We start from the raw sequence: 25,223 nt of genomic DNA on the forward strand, positions 1-25,223 counted from the left end.
GGGACAGAGAGCAAGAGAATGTGAGAAAGAGAAAGCGAGAGAAAGCGAGCATGAGCAGGGGAGTTTGGGGAAGCAAGTGAGGAGGCATGCAGAAGCGAGCAAGGAAGGGTGGAAACGTGCGAGGAAGCATGCAGAAGCGTGTGAGGGAGCTCATGAGAGTAATCAAGAAAGGTAGAGAAAGAAATCGAGAGAGAGCGAGGCCCAGAGAGAAAAAGAAAGTGAGAAAGAGAGCAAGAGAGTGAAATAGACCAAGAAGAAGACAGTGAGGCACCATGAGAGAGAGAAAAAAAGAAAGTGAGAGAGAGCAAGTGAGAGACAGAGAGCGAGAGAGTGTGAGAAAGACAAAGTGACAGAAAGTGAGAGTGAGCAAGGATCTTTGGGGAAGCAAGTGAGGAAGCACATGGAAGCGAGAATGGAAGCGTGTGAAAGCGATCGAGGAAGCACATGGAAGCAAATAAGGAAGCGTGTGGTAGCGAGCAAGAGAGCTTACAAGAGAGAGAGATGTAGAGAAGAAATTGAGAGAGTGTGGGCGCAAGCAAGAAAGAGAGCAAAAGAGTTAGAGAGATAGAAAGAGTGAGAGGCACAAAGAGACAGAGAATGAGAGAGAGAGAGCAAGAGAGTGAAATAAACCAAGAAGAAGTGAGCCAATGAGAGAGAGAGAAAAAAAGAGAAAGCTAGAGAAAGCAAGCGAGGGGCAGAGAGCAAGAGAGAGTGTGAGAGAAAAAGCAAGCATGAGCAGGGGAGTTTGGGGAAGCAAGCGAGGAAGCACGCAGAAGCTTGCGAGAGGAAGCATGCGAGAAAGAGTGCAGAAGTGAGCAAGAGAGCTTACGAGATTGAGTGAGAGAGGTAGAGAAAGAAAGCGAGAGAGAGTGAGGGCGCAAGTGAGAAAGAGAGCAAGAGAGTGAGAGAGACAGAGCAAGAGTAACTGGCACAGAGAGAAAGGGAAAGCAAGAGAGAGAGCACGAGATTGAAATAGACCAAAAACAAGAGAGTGAGCAAGCATGAGAGAAAAATAGAAAGTGAGAGAGAGGAAGTGAGTGACAGAGACCGAGAGAATGTGAGAGAGAGAAAGCAAGATTAAGTGAAGTGAGCAAGGGAATTTGGGGAAGCAAGCGAGGAAGCCCGCAGAAGCAAGCGAAAAAGCACATAGAAGCGTGCAAGGAAGCCTGTGGAAGCGAGCAAAGGAGCTTACGAGAGTGATCGAGAGAGATAGAGAAAGAAAGCGAGAAAGAGTGAGGGCGGGAGTGAGAAAGAGACCAAGAGAGTGAGAGAGACTGAGCAAGAGTGACCGGCACAGAGAGAAAGAGAAAGCAAGAGAGAGAGCAAGAGAGTGAGATAAACCAAGAACAAGAGAGCGAGCAAGTGAGAGAGATAAAGAGAAATTGAGAGAGAGCAGGAGAGTGAGATATAGACCAAGAGCAAGAGAGGAAGCAAGTGAGAGACAGATTAAGAGAAAGTGAAAGAAAGCAAGAGAGTGAGATAGACTAAGAGAGAGAGAGAGAGAGAGAGAGAGAGAGAGAGAGAGAGAGAGAGAGAGAGAGAGAGAGAGAGAGATTGAGAGAGAGCAAGAGAGAGCAAGAAAGATAGCAAGTGAGAAACCATGCCAGAATGAGCAATTTAGCGCGTGGAAGCGAGCGACGAAGCACACAGAAGCGAGCGGGGGCGCACCTGGAAGCCTGCAAGAAAGTGTGCAAAAGTGAGCGAGGGAACGCATGAGAGGGAATGAGAGAGGTAGAGAGAGAAAGTGAGAGAGAGACAGCAAGAGAAAGCAAGAAAGTAAGAGAGACACAGCAAGGGCAAGCGGGAGAGAGCTAAAGAGAGAGAGAAAGAGAAAGCAAGAGAGCATGCCAGATCCATCAGGGGAGCTTATGGAAGCACAGGAGGAAGCACATGGAAGAAAGTGGAAGCAAGCAGGGCAGCTCACAGAAGAGAGCCAGGGATCACATGACAGTGAGCGAAGGAATGCATGAGAGCGAGCCAGAGAGGGATAGAGAGAAAGCAAAAGAGCGAGAGAGAGAGAGCAAGAGAGTGAGAGAGACACAGCAAAAGCAAGTGGGAGAGAGCTAAAGAGAGAGAGAATGAGAAAGCAAGAGGTAAAGCAAGAGAGTGAGAGAGAAAGAAAGAGAAATTGAGAGAGAGCAAGAGATAGCGAGAGAGAGCAAGAGAGTGAGAGAAACACTGCAAAAGCGAGCGGGAGAGAGTTAAAGAGAGAAAGAGAAAGCAAGAGAGAGAGCAAGACAGTGAGATAAGCCAAGAGCGAGAGAGAGAGAGAGAGAGAGAGAGAGAGAGAGAGAGAGAGAGAGAGAGAGCAAGAGAGAGTTAGAGAGAGAGCAAGCAAGAGGGCATGCCACAGTGAGCAATGGAGCGCACAAAAATGAGTGAGGAAGCACATGGAAGCGAGCTGGGGAGCATGCGGAAGCGTGTGAGGAAGTGTGTGGAAGCGAGCAAGGGAATGCATGAGAGCGAGTGAGAAAGGTAAAGAGAGAAAGCGAGCGAAAGAGAGCAAGAGAGAACAAGAGAGCAAGAGAGAGCAAGAGAGTGAGAGAGACACAGCAAGAGCGAGCATGAGAGAGCGAAAGAGAGAGAGAAAGAGCAAGAGAGTGAGATAGACCAAGAGCAAGAGAGCAAGCAAGAGAGAGAGAGAGAGAGAGAGAGAGAGAGAGAGTGAGCAAGAGAGCATTCCAGAGCAAGCAAGGGAGCGTACAGAAGCGAGCGAGGAAGTGAGCGGAAGCGAGCGGGGAAGCGTGCGGAAGCGAGCGGGGAAGCGTGCGGAAGCGAGCGAGGAAGCGTGCGGAAGCGAGCGGGGAAGCGTGCGGAAGCGAGCGAGGAAGCGTGCGGAAGTGAGCGAGGAAGCGTGCGGGGGAGCGTGCGGAAGCGTGCGAGGAAGCACGCGGAAGCGAGCGAGGAAGCGTGCGGAAGCGTGCGGGGGAGCGTGCGGAAGCGAGCGAGGAAGCGTGCGGAAGCGAGCGAGGAAGCGTGCGGAAGCGAGCGGGGGAGCGTGCGGAAGCGAGCGGGGAAGCACGCGGAAGCGAGCGGGGGAGTGTGCGGAAGCGAGCGGGGGAGTGTGCGGAAGCGAGTGAGGGATAAAAAGAAAATGAGAGAGACCAAGATAGACCAAGAGCAAGAGATCAAGCAAGCGAGAGAGAGAGTGAGCAAGAGAGCATGCCAGAGCGAGCAAGGGAGCTTGTGGAAGCGTGTGAAGAAGGGCGCAGAAACGAGTGGGGGAGCGTGCAGAAGCGAGGGGGGATGCCTTGAGGAAGGGAGTGAGGGAGGGAGCTAGAGAGAGAAAGGGAGCAAGAGTAAGATTGAGTAAGAGAGAGTGAGAGAAAGAGAGAGAGAGAGGAGAGAGGAAAGAGAGGGAGAGAGAGGGGGAAAGGGAGAAGGAGAAGGTGAGGGAGGGGGAGAGGGCAAGGGAGGGGGATGGGGAGGGGGAAAGGGAGAGGGAGAGGGAGGGGGAGGGGGAGAGAGAGAGGGAGGGGAAGAAGAAGAGGAAGAGGGAGGGGGAGGGGGAGAGGGAGAGGAAAGGGAGGGGAAGAGGGAGAGGGAGGGGAAGAAGAGGAAGAGGGAGGGGGAGGGGGAGAGGGAGAGGAAAGGGAGGGGAAGAGGGAGAGGGAGAGGGAGAGGGAGGGGAAGAAGAAGAGGAAGAGGGAGGGGGAGGGGAAGAGGGAGAGGAAAGGGAGGGGAAGAGGGAGAGGGAGAGGGAGAGGGAGGGGAAGAAGAAGAGGAAGAGGGAGAGGGAGAGGGATTTTTCAAGTATTCAATTCTCTCTCCATCCCCTGGATTGGGCAACAGGGATTAAATTCCACTTGAATTGTCCTTTTACTGCTAAAGTAAAGTTAATCTTTTGTTTGTTTGCTCCTTTTAAGTTTCACTCTCAGGTATTCCCATAGGCAAATAAAAATGCGCCTATTCCCGTCCTTCTTGACATTACAAAGAAAAAAGAAGAATAGGAGGCTGGCAGGGGAGGGAGGGAGGGCAGGGAGGGAGAATGGGAGGGTTTAAAAAACCTAAGTGCGGGACTTCCTCTTTGCTGTTTTTCTTTCCCTGTCTCTCGGGGAGAGGCTGTCGGAGGCTGAGGCTGGAGCCGTGGACCCCGCACGTTCCCCGGGATCCAGAAGGCAGAGGGGATGATGGCGAAGAAGCCCCCCAAGGCGGCCCCTCGGCGCATTTTCCAGGAGAGAATGAGGATCACCTCGTTGCCCTTGTACTTCGAGGGCTATTTGCTAGTGAAGCGGCCAGAGCACCAGGTAAGGCTCGAGCTCTCTGTGGCCGAGGCCAGCACCCGGGGGAGCGCCAGCTTTTAGGGAACGGCGGCGGGCCGGCGGGCCGGAGGGGCTGGCCCGCTTGGCCGCGTCCTCGGCCCCGCTCCCTTGCAGCCCTCCCGTTATTTCACAGTAAAACTTATGGGGCTTAGCCTTAAAGTCCGGAGCTGTAATTCAGAAACAGCCTCCCAGTCCTCGTCCGGCAGGGCAGGCTTCTTGGGGAGGGCATTTCCTCCCGCGGCGGCGGAGGCGCAAGGTTAGAGAGGGGCTGACAGGTGAAACCCCGCCTCGGGCCGGAGCCCGTGCAAAGCCAGCGGGAGCATCCTAGCCTTCTGCCCCGAGGCAGCGTCTCCCACCGTGCCACCCCCGCCTCCGCCGCAGCTAGACTGCTAGCCAAGGCTGTGCCGAAAATTCTTCCGAGAAAAGCTCATCAAAAAGCTACAAAAAGAGTTTTAGTTTAAAAATGTTTTTAAATTTTCTGGAGAGTCACACGACTTATGTGTTGAGGGGTGGGGGGGGGGGGAGGAGAGTATTTGAATTTGAGATTCAGAACACTATGTCCTCGTTCTGACTCAGCTATAAGCTATTTATAATCATGGGAACCTCACTGTGCCTCAGTTTACCTATTTATAAAATCAGGAAACTGGATTAGTTGATCTCTAAGATTTGTCCCATTTCTAGAATATGTGCTTCTGCCCTTATGATGTCAGAGTTACGTGTGTCAGCCTCAATAAATTGTGAAAAAAATTTGACAACTTTGACTTCTGTTTTTTGTTTGTTTTTTTTTTCCCCCCAGGAGCTCAGAGTTTAATACATAGATATGGACACATAATAAATACTTACACATATACACATATGTAAATATATCAAAAATATATTTTAGTTCATATAGAATTGCTTGGCAATTTTAACATGCTAAGATGACATAACAATTTTATAGGAGAATGATTAAACATTTAGGTAATTTTTATTTCTCTATTTTTAAAATTCTAAAACTTAGCAATCATCAACACAAATACATGTTTGTATAAAGAATAAAGAATAAAATTCAACCCTGTCATACCCTGTTTAAAAATTTTATAATAGCAATAAAACATGGTTTGCACCCCTGATGTCTTTTCAGTTCTTTTAAATTTGAATTCCCCCACTTTTGTTATTAAAAAAAAAAACTTGTAGTCAATGTATAAATTGTTTGTTTGTTTGTTTTTTAATATTGTTGTCTTCATTTTGAATGTCTAGATAAGGCTCCATATAGATTTAGACTCTTTATATTTGCCATTGCTCACAACCAAATACTACTTTTATTCAAATGGCTATTTCTCATCTTAATTTATAACAATTTGTTCAGCTGTTTCTCCATGGCGGGACACATTGAATTGGATTTTTTTTTTATTAGTATACAAATTGTTAAAAAGCAATTTTTCATGTAGGTTTTCTTCCCCTTACCCCATCCGTGTCATTCTTAGGATTCTAGTTATAAGATTGTTGAATCAAAGAATATACATGATTTTGCAATTTTGTATGATTCTCATACTGTTTTCTAAAAAAATGGTACTGATTTCCTGCTGCCTTGTTAGGGTAATGTTATGCTTATCTCTTCTAGTTTTGGATTTCATAATTTTTAATTCAACTAATTTAATAGGTGATTTTAGTTTGCATTTTTTGAGCAGATTTTTTATTGAACATTTGTGTTTTTTTTTTAAACCTATTTTTATTGTTGTAAACTTAACAAATACCAACAATTCACCACACAACAGATAAAAGAAGACTTCATATACCATTGTGAATTTCTATAATTTATGACTTTTTATGTGTCTATTTTAAAGTTAATGTGAGAGTTCTGCTTGTCTTTTGAACTTCTGCTTTCCTCTATTTTTTCAAGATTGATGGTATTCTCTTCCTTTCTCTTCCTTTTTTTTTTTCTTTTTTTTTTTTTAAGTAGCTAAAAGAATATTACTGAAGTGAGAGAAAAGAAATGTGAGGGATCCATCCATAACATCCCTGAAAAAAATGTATTGAAAACACCTAGCTTCCTGAGTTTGTTCTGGGTAGAAGCCTCATTGAATTAACCTAAAGCAGTACATTTTATGTGAAATTGAGTTCTTTGTCTGCAATGCAAATCAGCAATTGGAGCTTGTACAGCTGGTGTTACTCTATGATTTAATACTTGGGTGTTAAGTAACACAAGAACAAATAAGGTAATTCTGTGATTGGATGTTTTTTTTCTTTAACATCACTTTCATTATTTCCAGTCTCCCTTAATCCTCTCCCCAAAGTAAAAGCCCTCCCATGACAAAATAAATATATCTAGTCAAATACATATATTGCCCATATCTGAACATATATGTCTCAATCTATATTATCACCCATGGCGAGAGATGAGAATCATGATTTGTCATTATCAATCTTCTGGAAACATGATTAGTCATTGTGTTGATTACAGATCTTAAGTCTTTCAAAGATGTTTTCCTTTACAGTATTTTAGTGATTATATAAATTGTTTTCCTGGTTCTCACTTCATTCTTCATCTGTTCATATAAGCCTTCTCAGAATTCTCTGAATTTATCTCTTTCATAATTTCTCATGCACAATAATATTCCCTTAAATTCATACCAAAATTTGCCAGCCATTTCCCAAATGATTGAGAACCACTTTATTTCCAGTTCTTTACTACAATGAAGGTGTTTCTATAAATATTTGTTCATATTGATTCTTTCTCTCTTCTTTTATCTTTTTGAGATATAAGTATTGCTGTATGAAAAGAGTAAGCCCAGTGTAGTGACTTTTTGGCTAATTAATATATGTCAGTATACCCAGAACGTCTCAGCACCGCCTCTAGAACTTTAAGGGGAAATATAGCAGATGAGTTCTGGGGCCCCATACTTCTTTAGGAAGACTTTTGGAGCCTGGAGTGATCTAAGTATTTCACAAGGTGGAAGGAAAAATATTCTAGGTGTAGAGGTTGAGACTAGGGCAATCATTCTACAGCACCTGAACCTCAGGTGTAGAGAGCATGGGCAGCTGGGAGACAGGTACATTGTGACTATATCACAAATTACATTTGATCATGAGGTCCTTGTCTGCAGATGTTGTCATCCTGAACAGATGCTACAAGAAATGCTGAAATGTGGACTGGATTTTGGCACTGTGACTGAACTTCCACATAGGGGGTAGGGGGTAGGGTTTCTCAAAGTAGGGGTCACTCCTGAGGCTGGGGAAGTTTTAGAAAGTGCCATATCATGTTCTTGACTGGGGGAATGGATCTGACTTACAAATTCGTGTCAATAAATTTTTGAATTTAATATTTTTATCAGTGTCACCTATGATTTGGGGTGGGAAGAGGGTGCTGTGTTCCACAAGAAAATACCAATTGTAGACTCAACTAAACCCAAGTTCATTCTAGGGTCAGACCTGACATCTGAAAATCAGCCTTTTCTCATACTCTGCTTTATTAAGTTCCAATCCAAGAATAAGAAAAAAACTCCCAGGAAAATCTTTTAACACTTAAAAGTATGGCTCATGTCTCAGAGTCTTCCCAAAGGAATTAATAGGGTCCCTCCTACTCAATTTACAAAGTAGTAGATACTAAGTATATTATTTATTTCCTCTACCACAAAGGAAATGTCTAAAATACCAAAGACTAATAAGTAAATGATGACAAATACTTAAAACATGAAACAGTAACCCATCATTGCTGTTATACTCTCTTGAGAAGTAAAAACTCTCAGGTGACTTGTGGAACTGCTGAAAAGATTTTCACTTTCTTCTTGGATCTGTATTATCTGAATATAACTCATGGTACATCTTCTGGCTAGCCAAGCTTACGTCTCTGAGAAGGAGTTATCTTGGGCACTAACTCCAGATCTCTCTAGGTCATGAGATGGTCATTATCTCAGAATCTTTATTTAGTTCACCTGTGCTTAGTGAAAAAATGCAAAGTGGAGGATGTAGCTAGAGCTTCAAGATCCATGCTTGGAATCACCAAGGCAAGCACAAATAGCATTTAACCACTATAATTGCTAGAGAGTGACGAGGGGAGTGAAATCCTTTCTTCCTCAAGCAGTAATTTCAAGGGATGGTTGTTTCGGAGTTCTAAGGGACCTGATTAAAAAGAGAAGAGAAGGAGGGAAACTAGAGATCACTTTTTTCTTGTAAATAGGCAGCATTTGCTGCTCAGTTGCCACTTTTCCCTGATAGACTTTCCAGGGGGTGGTGACCATAAGGAATATTTTCAGTCACATCTATCTCTTTGCAAGGGGACTAAGCATAGAAATATTCTCATGCATGCTTTCTTGGATGGCCTTCATCCACACAAAGTACAAATCCATGTGGGCCTGCTGCCCTAACGAGTTATCTCAAATACTTCAGAGCTGAGCATGAGAATCCACCACAGAGCGCCAGAATTCAGGTCCATCTTTGTTCATGCTCTAGGACATAACTCCTAAGCTCCAGCATAAGCAGTTCAGGGAAACCTTACTATGTTAGAAACGTTTCTGATGTAGATTTTACCTACTTTGCTTATTTTCCTTTTTATTCCAAAATTCTAAAATGTGTTTTTTCTTATTAAAACCACATATTATTTCTTGCCATTTCTATTTCTGAGATAAGAATTTTTCTCTTCCCTAAACTGTGAAAAAATAATTCTATGTTCTAATGTTTTTATGATGTGTTTAAAAATTATATATAATATCAATTGATTTTGAATTTATTGCTATAGGGAACTCATAGTCATCAAGTCAACAAGCATTTATTAGTATTGTTTGCCAGGAAATGTGCCCAAACTGGCAATACATATAAAAGTAGAAAGACAATCTATATTCTCAAGGAGAACTTTCTTCTCTATATTACATTCTAATTGGGGAAGACAACACATAAAAGGGAGCTAAAGAGCAGGGGTGAAGGAGAAGGTATCCATGTGGGGTGATGGTAGAAAAGGTAGGGAAGAGTCAGGATGGTTAGAACCTGGAGAATGAAGAAGTGGTTTTTCTAGGCATTTCCCTTAAAATGAAATTTCTCAAAGAAACAAGCCAATCAGTGGATAGGGCTACAGGGACAAAGTATATTTGCACTGTGAGAAGAGGAGGAATGATATAAATTTTCTGTAGCAATTTAGAGAAAGTCCAGAGGAAATTCCCCGATGAGAATATACCTTTTACTGATGTAAGTCTGTACCTTCTCTGCAAGTTTTTATTTTAGAGAATGCTTGGGGTACCAAGAGTTTAAAGGACTTCCTGAGGATCATTAGCCAGGAGATCTCAGAGGCAAGACCTAACGCCAATTCTTCCAGCCTTGGAAGACCAGCTTGCCATTTATTGTGTCATACTTCCTCATTATACAATAAGTGTGTTCTATAAAATGCAATATGGATTGAATTTCATTTCTTCCATAATATTATCAATTTTAATAATTATTATTGAATAATAATTCCTTTCTTCAGTGTCTTCTGACCTCAGACTCAAACATGTCTATTAATTATTATTATATATGGTTATAATTTTGAATTATGACCAAAGAAATTTGTCAGTTTTACTTTTTCTTCAATTCCAGATAGCTTTACAAATTATTATCTATGGTATCTTTTAAGATGTGACATTGTAAGTCCCTCTTTTTTCATAATTATCCTTAATATTCTTATCCATTTCTTCCTTCATGTAATTTTAAAAATATAATCTCTCCTCCCTTTTTTCCAGTCTCTAACAAAGAGCTGCCTTTCTCCTTATCAAGGTCAACCTTCCACATGCACACTTAACCCTGTCAATGTCTATTACCAAAAGTCAAAAAGAACAACAGAAAAAAGAATCCCTAAAAGCAAAACCAAAAATATTTCCAAACATATAGCAGAACACAAAAAGAAGGTTCCACATGAAACTGAATCTCCATCTCCAACTACCTGCCTATTTTTAAGAAATATAAAATAAATTTCACATATCACTTTCAAAACTTTCCTTCTTTTCTGTACTATTTTTTTTCCCCCTTTACTACCTTCCCTACACACCAATCATTAATTTTTTGTGATTTCCTATTACCTCCAGCCTAAAATATGAAATCCTCCATTTTGTTTTTAAGACTCTTCATAGCCCAGTTCCTTCCTATTATTTAATTCTTCTGAAATCTACAACAAACTCTATGATTTATCCAATCAGAGATAAATCCTCCTTGAATGGGCTTCCTTCTCTTTGATTCACTGACTTTCCAGGCTTGGACCACTCTCCCCCACCATCTCTGCTTCTTCTCCAGCTCCTTTTAGCTTCTTTTAAGTTCCTTTTGGGTCCTGTCTTCTGCAATAAATTTTTCCTACTCCTCCTTAATGTTAGTACCCTCTAACGCCAAATTATGCTGGATATGTTTTTCTTTTATATATATTTCTCTCTAGGCTGTCTCCTCCATTAGATTGGGAGTACCTCTTTTGCTTGGATTATTTTTTGCCTTTCCATCTCTATTGCTTTGCAGATACGCTTGTTGAAAACTTAATTTGACTTCCTTGTGCACTTCCTCTGATCTTTTTTATGAATTTTTTAAAAGTTACAATGGATCTAGTTTTATTTGGCATCATTTTTGCTACTCTCTCTACCCCTACCTCCAATTAAATCATGAGGAAAAAAAGAAAAAATTACCTTGTAACAAATAAGGATAGTCATGCAAAGTGAAAGTATACAGTGACCATGTACAAAAATATGTCTCTGCATTTTGAGTCCATCATCTCTGTCTATTGTTGGATACAATGCTTCATCATATGTCTTCGTGACATCATTGATCGTTGCATTGTTCAATTCTCAGTTCTCAACTTTTCCAAAATTGTTTTTCTTTACAATGTTGATGTCTTTGTATAAAAGTGTTCTCCTGTTTCTTTTCTGTTCACTTTATTCTATGTCTGTTCATACTATCCAGGAATCTTTGAAAACATTACATTCACCATTTCTTAGAAAATAATATTTCTTTTACATCCATTTGTCACAATTACCCAGTTGTCTGAGACAATTTAAAAATACTGCCTTAGATTTTACAACTTTGCTTTTCTTTCCCCCTCCCTTTTTAACCTTTTCAGGAAATTTGTTTTGCTTGAGACTGTTCCCTCCTCTATATTTTGCTCCCTCCTATTTCCTGTTCTTAGTGCCTCTGTTCTTACTTTTTTCTCTATTTAGTTTGATGTAATTTTACAGCGGACTCTCTGTGTGTCCACCCTCCTCTATTCACTTAAGATAATTAAGATCTCTCTATCCTTTCCTTCATGTATAATGACCTCACATATTCAATTAGGAGAAAAAGCAAATCTCAGCTCCTTATTCTTCCTTTCTATACTGTTGTAATCCTTTTACCTCCCTCTCTTTCTCTTCTTAAAATCCTGAGAGTGGAATCAATCCACTTCTACGACTTTTATTTTATTTTATTTCTATATCCTCCGTAATCCACACTGAGAACATTAAGGTTATTTTTAATTATTATATCTTTTTATTTACAAGACATATGCATGGGTAATTTTTTCAACATTGACCCTTACAAAGCCTTTTGTTCCAAATTTTCTTTTCCTTCCCCCCACCCTCTCCCTTAGATGGAAGGTAGTCTAAAACATGTTAAATATGTTAAATTATAGACCATTAAGGTTCTTAAAGGATATTTTTTTCTTTTCCCTCTATTTTAATGCCAGCACTGCCTCATAATACATAATACATTTCTGTGAACTTTTATGTTTACATTTCAAAATTCTGTCCAGTTCTGATCTTTTCATTAGAAATGTCTGAAAGTCCTCTATGGATACATTCTTCCTGTTTTTCCCTACTTCCATTAGATTATAATAAAATTTTCAGGAAATGTTATTCTCAGTTGTAAATGTGCATCTTTTTTGCCTTTTGGATTATTGTTTTCTAAAACCTTCTCTTTAGAAATTTCTTGGTGATTTTAGCTTTCCTTGGTACTTAAACAAAAAAAGTTACTCAAACTGCATCAATAGATAAGAACAGAATGTGTGTGTGTTTGTGTGTGTGTGTGTGTGTGTGTGTGTGTGTGTGTGTGTGTGTGAGAGAGAGAGAGAGAGAGAGAGAGAGAGAAACAGTGACAAAGAGATAACAGACACAGAAACAAAAAGAAACAGAAAAAAACAGAGACAGAGAGAAAAAAACAGATTCAGAGACAGAGAGACAGAGACACACACACACACACACACACAGAGAGAGAGAGAGAGAGAGAGACAGAGAGAGAGAGAGAGAGAGAGAGACAGAGAGACAGAGAGACAGAGAGACAGAGAGAGACAGAGAGAGAGAGACAGAGACAGAGACAGAGACAGAGACAGAGAAAGAGAGAGAATGAGGGAGAAAGAAAAAGAGAGAGAAATGGGAACCATGGTTCTTCATTATCAGTCTTCTGGAATATGGTTAGTCATTATATTGATTATAGATTTTAAGTCTTTCAAAAATATTTTCAAAAATGTAAAAGCTATAAAACTGCTTTTTTCTGCATTATTATAGTGTTTTTTTTCTTTGATGGGAGCTTTGAATTTTTGCCTTTGATTTACTCATCTCTCCAACCATGATTCTTAAACCGAGGCTTTATGCCAAAGCCGATTCCTTTCCTTCTCCTGTACTGGATCCTTGGCTTTCTGGTTATAATAGGAGGCTGCCCTTGCTGACAGTGGTTTACTAGTGGGCTCTTTTTAGCCTGATGGGGGCTGCATCTTGTTCAGTCCTAAGATTGAAAGAAAAACTTGATGTATGTAATCCAAGTCCCAAAGTCCACCAGGACTCTCTCCCTATTTTAGGATATCAATGTCCCACACCTACAGGAGTTGTCAAGAATGGGAAGAGAGGTGAGCTTTGGTTTCTAGTCTCTTCCTTCTCTTTGGGTTTTGCAGTTAGCTTTTGAGTGCTTCTGGCTTCCAGCTTTGAAGGAAAAGATGGACAATCCCAATCCCACAGAGAATAAAACTCTGGGAAGAAGGAAATATGAGAGGAGTCCATCAATCAGACACTTGAGAGAATTTTCAGAGATCTAGAATTTTATTTGGGTTGAGTTGAGTTGTTTCACTCCTAATATGAGAGCTGCTTTACTCTGTATTGTTTGGTACATATTATCCTTTGTATACCATCTTTGATTTCAATTTTACTACTGATTTGGATAAATGCTACTCACTATTTGTGCACATTGTAGAAGCAAAGAGAATAGGAGGTTTTAAAGGGGTTTGGTTGTGGAATTTAGAAGTTAATAGTTCCTATTTAAAATAATTATTTTTACTAACTAGATGCTAGTTTGGTTATTTGTGGTTTGTCCAGGATGTGGGTGGGAGGGGAGATGTCCGACACAATTTTCCATTAACTCAAACTCTCTTTTTAATACCACCATGTCTATCTATAAGCATTTTCAACCCCAGGTACCCATCTATTTCTTTTTAAGATGATGATGGGTGAGACCTGACCCCTAAATGGTGCTTACCTGTTGACCCAATTATGGCTAAGCAGATAAATGGTCTTATCTCCAAGGAAGTGATGCAGACGAAGGCATATTATCAATTTTCTGAAAAAGTTTTATTTATTATTTGTTAAAAGTTTTATTTCAACCAACCAACCAACATGTCTTTCCCACTCTTTCTACCCCATTTTAAAAGGAAAAAGAAAAATCATACCCATTTTAAAAATATGCATAGTCAAGCAAAACAAAGTCCCATGATGGCATGTGTAAAAATGTTTGTCTCATGCTACTTGAGTCCATTTTCTATTTATTAAGAAGGGAGTAATTGGTCATAGGGTTGGTCATGTTGTAGAGTAGAGTAGAGTTCTCATGTCTTTCACAGTTATTTGATGTTATGGTATAAGTTGATGTCCTGGTTCTACTTATTCTATTTTTTTATCTCTTCACACAAATGTTCCCAGGTTTTTCAGAAATTGTCCATATTGTCTTAGTGCATCATAGTACTCCATTACATTCACATACCATAATTGTTTTTAGTCATATTCCAGTTGATGGGAAGCCATTTAGTTTCTAGTTCTTTGCCATGATTAAAAAAAAAAAAAAAAAAAAAAGTGCTACAAAGATTTTTTTTTTTTTTTGTACATGATGGTCTCCCCCCCCCCCTTTTCTTTTATTTCTTTTGTGTATAATGTCTTGTATTTGAATTGCTGAGTCAAAGGGTATATACAGTTTGGTGAATCTTTGAGGATAATTCCAAATTACTTTCTAAATTGGTTGGAACAGCTCAAAGGTCCACCCACAAGTCATTAGTGAATGTTTTTCCTGCAACCTTTGCAAGATTTGTCACTTTCTATTTTTTTCCATCTTTGCCAATATGCTGGATGTGAGGGGAAATTATTAGTAATTTGAAGCATTTTTTTTAAATAGCTATTTATAACTTGTATTTCTTCCTTTGAAAACTGCCTGTTTATATCCTTTGACCATTTATCATTGGGGAGTATATTATTGGATGTTTTATTTAGCATATTATTATTTAATTTATGGGTTTTTTTTTCCTCTGAGAATCTCCAATTATAATGATATTTTGTAGGTTTTCTGTAAGAAATGGATATTACAGCTGTTGGCTGTTTTATGGATGGTCAACTAAGATTGGTTAAATTGTACATTGATGGTCAAGAATACATTATGAAAAATATTGAAAAATTAAATGAAATTGAAAAATATGTTACACTTCAATAATTGGATACAGCTATGATCTGATTAGTATGGATCCTCCTATCAATCCAGATTTTAATCCTTCTTTATAATATTCTCTTGGGCTTATTTGAGCTTTATTTTGGAACTGCACTGCTACCCCTCAGGTTGGCAAAGATGACAAAAATGGAAAATGAGAAATGTTGCTAGGCTAAAGGAAAATATACACATTAATCCACTGGGAGTGGAACTGGTCCAGCTATCCTGGAAAGGAATTTGGAATTTTCCCCCTAAAGTCCCTTAACTGTATGTCCAATTTAACCTAATAATACTACTACCACCAGGTCTATACCCTGAAGAAATGAAAGGAGAAAAGAAAAAGATTCATATGTATATAACTTTTTGTAGTAGTATTTTTTGTATAGTAGCAAAAATAAATTAAATAAAACTCTGGAAATTAATGGAAATGCCCATCTATTGGTTATTGGCTAAGCAAATTATGATATAAAATGCAAAGGAATGCTATTGAGCCGTTAAAGTATGATAAAATTAATGATTTCAGAGAAAACTAGGAAGATCTGAGTGAACTGATAGAGTCAAGTGAACAGAACCTGGAAAACAATTTATATAATAACAATAACTTTATAAATAAAGATATAAGAACTCTGATGAACGAGAAGAAATCAATACAATGATTAGTCCAGAGTACTGAAGATGAAGCACATTGCCTATTCCTCCTGATTGATGATGGACTCAAAATGCAGATTGAGAATTTCCTCTTGTTAACTACCAATGTTTTGTCACAAGGGTATTTTAATTTTTTTTCTTTTTGTTCATTTGGGAATCAGTAGGAAGGAATGAATATAAATTATTCTTAATTGATAATACATTTTAAAAACCGCATATTACTTCACATTGATATTTCTGATGATATGCAGTTATCAATTCATTCTCTCCATCCTTATATTCCTTGTGTTAAAAAATTATGAACTTAACAGATACCAAACAAAATGTCATTTCCATATACAAAATAAAATAGAAAAAGGAGAATTATACATGAAAACTGAGTCCTATTGTGTAGCATTTGTTTTTCTTTTTAAAAAAATATAGTAACCTTAATATATATATATGAATGTATATGTTAAAATGAAAATTTTAATTTTCTTAAAAAATACAACTTTCTGAATTGTTCTGCATGTCTCTGATTCTTGCTGGCCTTTCTTATGTTCTTGAATGTATACTTTAAAAAATACTTCTAATAAATCTTTTTTCTTTCTGTTTTGGCTACTCTATTTCCATCCCCATCTCTTTCTCAGGCTACCTCCAGATTGAAAAAAAAAGAAAGAAAAAGAAAAAAAAAAAACTAAGCCCTCACAATAAATATGCATAGTTAAGCAAAAAAAAAAAAAAAAAATCCCACCTTGGATGTATTCCAAGATGGTATATCCTATTCTGTATCTTGGATCCATCACCTTTCCTAATTCCCTTACATTGATAGGAAATATACAATAGATCTGGCTCCTTAAAAGGAAAAATTAAAATAATAAAGGTTAATCTTTATTTGTCTAATTTTCTCATTTGGTAATTCAGAAAGTTAACTTAGTTTTTAACCTGCAATAATGTCTAATCTAAAATTTATTTGTATCTCTTTTTAAAAAAACCTTCCATACTTCTTTTTTTAAAAATTTCCTTTGAGTGAAGTGAGCAGAAACAGAAACATTGTTTACCAATATTTTACCATGTTCAACTGCAAGACAGTTCCAAAGCATTCATGTTGAAAAATTTTATCCACACTCAGAGAACTTACAGAGTCTGAATGCAGCCTGAAGTATATTATTTTTCACTTTTTTTTTGCATTTTTTTCTCTTTTGCATCTTCTTTCAAAACATGACTAATATGGAAATGTTTTGCATGATTGCACATGTATCTACTTGTTTGTCACCTCAGCGAGAAGGAAGAGGAAGAAAGAAAATTTGGAAGTCAAAATTTTAAAAATATAATTTTATATATTGGGTTACTTGCTGTCTAGGGGAGGAGATGGGGGAAAGAGGGGAAAACATTTGAAATACAAGGTTTTTCAAGGATAAATGTTGAAAACTATCTTTGAAAATAAACTATTATTTAAAAAAAATAAATCAGAAGAAAACAATAATGCTAAAATTATCTTTACATATAATTGGGGGAAATGCTATTTAAAAATTATTTTGAACTTATTAAACTTTCTTATATAGTAATTTATAAATATACATACTTCAAAATTTTAAGAACCACACTATTTTTCTGAGTATGTCTATTATTGAGTCATTTGTATTTTTGGCTGCTGTATCCCATTGTTGAGTCTTAATACTTGAAACTTATAGAACTTTATAATTCCCAGAGCTTTTCATCTCTAGTCACACCTTTCCTTTCTGAATTTATGAACTTGCCTTTGGAATCTGTGTGGTGATTTATATTTGCCCTTACTAAATCCAGTTATATTAAGTTCAGCCCATTTATTTTAGCCTGTTGAGATCCTTTTTAGATCAGACTCTGCCATTCAATATGTGAGCTCTCGTTCCCAGTTTCATTTCATCCAGAGATTTGATTTATATGTCATCTATGCCTTCATTTAAGTCACTGATAAAATTGTTAAACAGCATAAAGTCAAAACAGACAGATAACTGGGCCATTCAGTTAGCTCAAGTTCTCCTTGTAAAATGAAGGGGATGGACTAAAGATTCTATCCAGTCTAAAGTTGTCCAATTCTCCCAGTCTCTGAAGCTGTGTATTCAGAATTTACACAAGATTTATTGATATCTATATGTACAACTGAGACTCAAAGAAGAATTTAATGATCCATCAATATTTGTACCCTCTCTATTCTTTGGTTTCTGTCTATGGTTACAGTTTTTAGTGTTTTCAGTTTTGCTATTTCTATTTATTTGTAGTCTGCCTTTGCTCAAAATAGATCCTCTAAGTTTTATACATACAGGTTGTTTCCAAATAGTCACCCCTTGAAGCACATGGTTAGACAACTAAATTATACATATATAATTATAACGTGATATGTGATTATATTTATTTTGCTCAGCTTTCTTGAGCTTAGTCCTGGCAGCTCTATACACACAGCAGCTATTTGAATTTTCCTTAGTCATATGTCTTCCACACATAAAGATCTTAGCTTTCCAGAATTTCAAAAAGCTAAGCTTCAGTGCTAGGATGCTGACTAGACTCCCAGACTCAAAAAATACATATATTATCAACACTTCTCTTGACAAGTACAAACAAGGGTGTGTTGGAACCAGATCATTTAGGTTCCTGAAAGCCAATGTTAAATTTTCATTCTTGACATTTACAGCATTGAAAACATTAATTGCTACAAGTCATGGCTTGATGTATTATTTTACTGGCTGTCTTTATTTAATAAAATGATAGAGAAAAATATCAATGCATATTAACCTTAAAAATGAGGTAAGCACACATTTTTTTTCCTAAAGACTTACTGTTAAACATTTATCAGCATACCCTTGATAAAAATATTCAACTATATATTTGTGCATATATATAAATATACGTGAAGACATATATGTGTATATCCAAGAGAAAATAAAGTTAGAAAAATGGGCAAAATGATAAAACAAAATATTGCAAGTTTTTGTACAAGTCCACAAGATTTCTATTTACTTATTGTTAACCCTAATAAAAAGATGTATATGTTACATTTACTACAGTAATGCTAACATCATCTTTGCTTTCATATTCCTTCTGATCTTATATATGTATTTAGCATGAATTGTTCTCATTGGTGTCTTTATGTAGTATAGTTAGAATTTACACTGTTTTTTGGGTTCTAATTTCTTCACCTATAGTATTTCATGTAAATATTCCATATGGCTTTGAATTTTACATATTTACAATTACTTATGCATTAATAGTTCTTTACACTCATAAATTATAGTTTGTTCAACCTTTCTCTAATCTTGGATGTCTAGTTTGTTTCCTTTTTTTTTGTATTAGAAGTGCCGTTAGCAATATTTTGGCATAGATAATTTACTAGCAATCTTTTTGGGGTAAAATGCACAATTGGGTACATTGGGTAAACATGCCTTTTCCCCAAGTGTTATTGTACAATTCCATATTGCTTTCCAACAACCAAGGCACATTTCTACTAGCCACGTAATAATATTCTGTTTTTTAACAGCCACCTTATAGTGAATTTTGCATCTTTTATTATCTTCACCAGCAAAATAAAAGTTTTATTGGTGACCTTTGGATGCCGGAGGACATAACAGGCCAGTTGAGACTTTGTGGTCTAGGGCTTTATGAAGACCTTGTATCTATTGATAATCTGATAATCTGCCTTGACTTCATTCCCCAATGGTTAACACTTCCACCTCCTCTTATTCTCCTGATGAGAATTAAAACTGAAATCCCATTGTTAAAGAACAAACCATTTTTCCAGGTGTCTTATTCCTCACCTCCATTTACCTTAACTCTACCAGAAACTTAAAAAAAATAGTAAGAAAAAAGAAAAACAGAAAAGGAATACAAAGTAAAAGAGAACATTGTCATGTGTCCAGCAGAACATCAGGGAGGATTCAAATTATATAACAACAAATTACCAGATCTAGAAAATATTTATATTAGGAGAAAAAAATATATTCACGAATGTTCATTTTTCTTAACTTCCTGGTAAATTGTTCTTTGGTTCTCTGCTGGCACCTTATTCACTTTATTCTTTTTCCCCCCTTTCATCTCTTCCCTACTCACAAGCAAGCTACAATTAAGAAAAGACATATTTATGTATATATGTATATATATATACATGTATATATATATGTATATATATATATATATATATATACATACACACACACATCTTTCCTACACCTGCTGCTTTTTAAATTAAATTCTGCTCTATATCTTGCCTTGCTATTACTTAAACTCTCCCCACCCAAGAATTCCTCCCTTGGTTTCTTCCCTCCCCTTTTGCTTCCCCATTAGTCCATCCCTCCTCCCTTACTTCTTTATAAATTTTGGGGGGTGTTATACTCTTCACCGTATATATATGTAGTATTGCCTATTTAACCCATTCCTGATGTGAGTAAGTTTTCAGAACTGCAAGTCCTTTTAATGCCTCTGTGTCCATTCTTCCTCTGCACCTCATTTGTATATCATGATTACTATTTTTACCTTGATAATGTCAAACTTTCTTTTGAGCTACCTTATATTGTTGATGTGAATCTTAAACATATAATATAAATATGTAAAATATAAATAATTTGTCCATGTTTAAAGAGTTTGTCCTTAAGTTCCTTAAAAGTGATCTTTCATATTGGTTCTTATAGGTTAAATTTTCTGTTAAATTTGGGTTTGTTTGATAGAAAGTTCTGAAAATCTGCAAGTTCATTGAATGTCTTTTTTTTCCTCATTCAAAATTATATAATTTTGCTTTATGTGATATTTTGTTGCAGGCTTAGTTCTTTTGCTTGTCTATAGATATGATTTCAAGACCTGAAGTCTTTTATTGTAGCTGCTGCTGTCTTGCACAATTCTAATTGTAACTCCAATGTATTGGAATTGTTTTTCTAGTGTTTTTTACAAAATTTTCTCTTCAATCGAGGAGTCTCAAAATTTGGCAGTAATATTCCTGTGTTTTCCACAAAGGATCTTTTTGTGTATTTTTTTCTATTTGTCTAATTTTTCTAATTGTCTCCAGGACAATTTTCTTGCATTATTTTCTGAATTATGTCAAAGTTCTCTTTTTGGTCATAACTTTCTGGCAGTCCAATTATTCTTATATTTTGTCTTTTTAATCTGTTCTCCAGATCTGTTGTTTTTCTTATGTTTCAAATTCTGTTCTATTTTTTCATTCTTTGTAATCTGTTTTTATTATTTCTCGGGGTCTCATAGCTTCACTGGCTTCCCCTTGCCCAATTCTAATTTTCAAAGCATTGTTTTCATCTTTGAGACTCTGTACTTCTTTTTCTAGTTGATTAACTTTTTCATAATCTTGTTTTTCTTGATGGATTTTATTTTTATTTCTACTTTCAAAGCTATCATGTTTTGCTTCCTTCTGAATTTCCTTCTGAGTTGTTCTCTTCTGTGCATTAAAATGTTTCAAAGGCAACTTTTTACCCTCTTTTTGGGGGCAGGTCACTATTGCTAGCCTCCCCCAAAAGAAAAAACAATGACAACCTGGTAATAAGTATAATTGAGCAAAACAAATTTATACAGTGACCATGTCTGAAAATTTATGTGTCTTTTTGTACTTTGAATCTGTTATACCTCATGGGCCCTCTGGAGTTGTGGTTGATTATCACATTGATCAGACTTCTCAAGTTTTTCAGAGTTATTTTTCTTTATATCATTTTTGCTCTTATGTAAATTATTCGTCTGATTCTGCTCACTGTACTCTGCATCCATTTATTAAAATTTTTCCAGGATTCTCTGAAATTGTCTCTTTTACGATTTTCTTTTCAATTTTTCCTTAGTTTCTAGTTCTTTGCTACAACAAAAGGTACTATTGCACATAAGTCAAGAAGCAGAATTGCTGAGTCAAAGTGTATGCACAGCTTAGTGACTTTTGGGGTATCGATCAAAATTGCTTTCCAGAATGGTTGGTCTAATTTATAGCTCACTAGATTGAAGAATGTGTGGGTGACGGTCTAATGTGTATGAAACCTGGAAAGGTAGGGGAACCTAGTTTATGAAAGATTGTTTACTTGATCTTAGAAGTGATTAGGAACCCCTGGAGTTTATTGAGTAGGAAAGAAGGGGATTGACAAGGTCAGACCTACAGTTTAGAAAAGTCACTTTGGTGGCTGATTGAAACATTGATTGGAGTGGGGAGAGACAAGGCAGGCAGACTCACCAGCAGGTTATCGCAATAATCCATTGATGGGTCCGCTATTAGAGTGTCAGAAGAGATAAGGGGATGTATTTGAGAGATATTGCAAAGGTAAAATTGATAGGGATATACGAGATAGTGAGGAGTTGAGGATGACCCCTAGGTTATTACTCTGGGATACTGCGAAGATAGTGTTGCCCTGGATAATCATTTCAGTTATTTATCAGACCTTTGTCAGAGAAACTTTCTACAAAGATTTTTCCCCCTAGTTTTTACTTCCTAAGATCTCCCTTTACACAGAAGCAAATGGTAAAAGAGAAAGAATGTGAGCAATACCAGTAGTTTATAACTGAAGCAATCTACTTCCATTCCTTTGCCCTTCTTTTCTCTCCTTAACCAGATCCTAATCACTGTATTCTATCTTGTCTTTTTCCCCTCTTTTAATTTTGACTTCAGGATCTATATTCTGAAGAAGAAATTTATCTTGTTTTGACCTCTTCGCTTCCCAGAATTATTCTACCTCCCAACAACCTCCTTTTTCCTATTGCAATCTATTTTCTGATTGAATTGTTTATATATATATATACACATATATATATATTTACATGAAACTCCATGTGTGTGTGTGTATGTATGTATATGTATATATGTTTACTCCTCATTTATCCAGTCCAGATAAGAAAATGATACTCACTCCTATATTTGATGTATTGTTGATGTAGGATTGCTCAGCTTAGCCCCAGGTAAATTATTTTTAGACATTAGTAGCTTTCCTTTTATCTTTTGGATTAATGTATCCCAAGCTCTCTGCTACCAGGTCCTATTGTGGTCCTAATTGGGTTCCTTGGTACTTGAACTCTTTCTTTCTGGCTATTTTTTCTTTTTTATTTGACTTGGAAGCTCTGAGTGTTGTTTATGGCATCCCTGGGACTTTTCCTTTTAGGATTCTTTTCTGGAATTGTTCTATTGGTTCTTTCTATCTTTAACTTTTCCTTGGACTTTTAGTGGATCTGGATTATTTTCATTCATGACTTCTTGAAATATAATGTCCAACTATAGTTAATAATTGATAATTTTTATAAACTATTTTTGGGGAGCCTATTTCTTGAATCTCTGCTTGCAGTTTTTTTTATTAAAGCTTTTTACTTAAAAAACATGCATGGGTAATTTTTTAACATTGACGCTTGCAAAACTTTTTGTTCCAAATTTTTCCTTCCCTCCGCCTCCTCCCCTAGATGACAGGTGGTCCAATACATGTTAAATATGTTAAAATACATGTTAAATCCAATATATGTATACATATTTATATAGTTATCTTGCTGCACAAGAAAAATCAGATCTAGAAAAAAAACTCATCTGCTTGCAGTTTTTATGCACTTTTCCCTTTTCTTGATCAATCTTTAGATTTGTAATAATTTTTGAAACTAGTTTTCTTTGATTTTCTCATCTCCCCAGACTAAATTCCTGAATTTGAACTTTCTTCGTGTCAGGGCAGGCTCTTCTTAAGTGAGATGATCAGTTCTGGTTGGTCTCATTTTTCTTTACCTCATCTTATTGTTTTGCTAACATTTGTACAACTATGTCCAATAACCTCAAGGAAAAGCATCAGCAATCTATTTCCTCTGCCCCCTCAGACTTCTAAGATTTAGAGCTGAAAGAACATTAGAGATTATCTAGTACAACCTTTTCATTTTACCGATAACAAAATTGAGGCCAAAAGAAAGGAAGGAACTTGCACAATTTAGGTCTCCTTTGCCTTCCAGTGTGCTACTCTAACAGCTATTAACTCTGGTGGTCCGGAAGTTTTAAAGTTTGCCTCAGAATAATCCTTGGGCATGGCTTTTGAGTGTGAAAGTGTTTGGGGAAACAAAGAGCCTCAGAGATGTTCTCCCCAGAGGAGTGATTCCCCCTTAGAATTGTGTCCAGCTTTGGGAGGCTCCCAGGTTCTGTGCCTTCTTCCCAGCAGAAAAATACAGACCCATGTTGTTCTTCCTCGGGACACATCCACATGACCTGTCTTTCGGCCCAGTGCAGGGGCAGCAGCCCTCAGGAAGATGTGTACATAACAGATAAGCAGGACTAATACTGACCAAACAGACAAAACTCCTTATGTTTCTATAGCACTTCAAGGTTTGCCAAGTGCTTTCCTCATAACAACGCTGTAAGACAGTTAATGCAAACGTTATTATCACTGCTGTACAGGTAAAGAAGCTGAGAGCTTTAATGACTTTCTCATGTCAGACTGGGAAATCTCTTGTCCTACCTTCTAATCCAGTGCTCTTTCCTGTTTCTCCTTTTCTCTCTTCTCTCTTTCCCTCACCCTTTTTTTCTTTCTGTCTGTTTCTGTGTGTCTGTTTCTCTCTCCTCCATCCTTCTCTTTCTCAAAAAAAAAAAAAAAAAAAAAAACCCAGCTCTTTTTTTTTTTTTTTTTTTTTAAATAAAAATAGAATTAGCAAATAAGGTTTAAACAGAGCAGGAGTCTCCCTGGAGTAGTAATGCTAGTTTGTCTGCAGCAAGAAGATGGGAGAAAGAGTAGAAAGCAGATAACCTGACCATATCTTACAGGACAACAAACAGATAAATTTGTCAGATCATTCCTGAAGCAAGTCAACAAACCAACCAAGGCTCTCACTGCTCACTTGATGAAGAAATGCTCTTTCTTCCTGACCATAGGCTCATATCTGGTGCTCCTCGCCTTGCCCATCTTTCTTTTCCTCCAAGAACAAAAGTTTCTGGGTCTCTCTACACTTATATTTTGTTGCATTACTTCTCCCAGAATGCTAGATTAATGGCAGTTTTCAGGGTGCAATGAGGGTTGGAGAGGGAATCAGTTCTGGGAGACTTGTGGGCTCCATTGATATGCCACAGAGATTCCCCAGATCTCCAGCAAAACAGTTGTTTTATCAGCCTTTATACTGTAAAAGAGAAGAAAGAATTGAAATGGACAGCTTCCTTTAAACCTTGAGGAAAATCATGATTTTATTTTTAATAGTAATTTATAGTAATATTTTTATTTTTCCATTTTATAAGAATTTTATAAGATTTTGAGTTCCAAATTTTCTCCCATTTCTTTCTTACTTCCCCTTCCCCAAGACATCATACAATTTGATATAGATTATACATATTCAATCATTTTAAACATTTCCATATTAGTCGTGTTATAAAAGAAAAAATCAGAACAAAAGGGAAAAAACCATGAGAGGGAAAAAAAAGCAAACAAACATATAAATAGAAAAAGATGAAAATAGTATGCTTTGATCAGCATTCAAAAGAAGCACAGAACTGTGTCACACTGAGGGATGCCTGGAGAACCTAGAGACACAATATAAAGATGTCATCTTGATTAAGTTATCTTGAAGACCCCTTACTTTTAGAAAGCATGAAAATATTTTTGTCTTTATAGTTATTGCCATTTGATGAAAATGCACCATCAAAATAAATTTCAAACTTGTTTTTCCATAGGAATTTAAACACTACTGGACAGAGCTGAGAGGAACTACACTTTTTTTTTACATTGACAAAAAAAATCCAACGGTGAG

The 25,223-nt window shown here is 37.2% G+C and overlaps 1 protein-coding gene across 2 annotated transcripts in view; it reads left to right on the plus strand.

Annotated features, from left to right (window-relative positions):
- Positions 1 to 4,025: 4,025 nt before the first annotated feature.
- Positions 4,026 to 25,223, plus strand: part of STAP1 (signal transducing adaptor family member 1) — a 55,699-nt gene continuing 34,501 nt past the window's right edge. For both annotated transcript variants that reach the window (XM_074274919.1, XM_074274920.1), the window contains exons 1-2: positions 4,026 to 4,247; positions 25,147 to 25,218. In XM_074274919.1, coding sequence (XP_074131020.1) covers positions 4,128 to 4,247; positions 25,147 to 25,218 — 192 coding nt within the window. In that variant the 5' untranslated portion in view covers positions 4,026 to 4,127. The remainder of the gene's footprint in view (positions 4,248 to 25,146; positions 25,219 to 25,223) is intronic.

This window comes from Sminthopsis crassicaudata, chromosome 6, assembly GCF_048593235.1.
Source record: "Sminthopsis crassicaudata isolate SCR6 chromosome 6, ASM4859323v1, whole genome shotgun sequence".
NCBI lineage: Eukaryota > Metazoa > Chordata > Mammalia > Dasyuromorphia > Dasyuridae > Sminthopsis > Sminthopsis crassicaudata.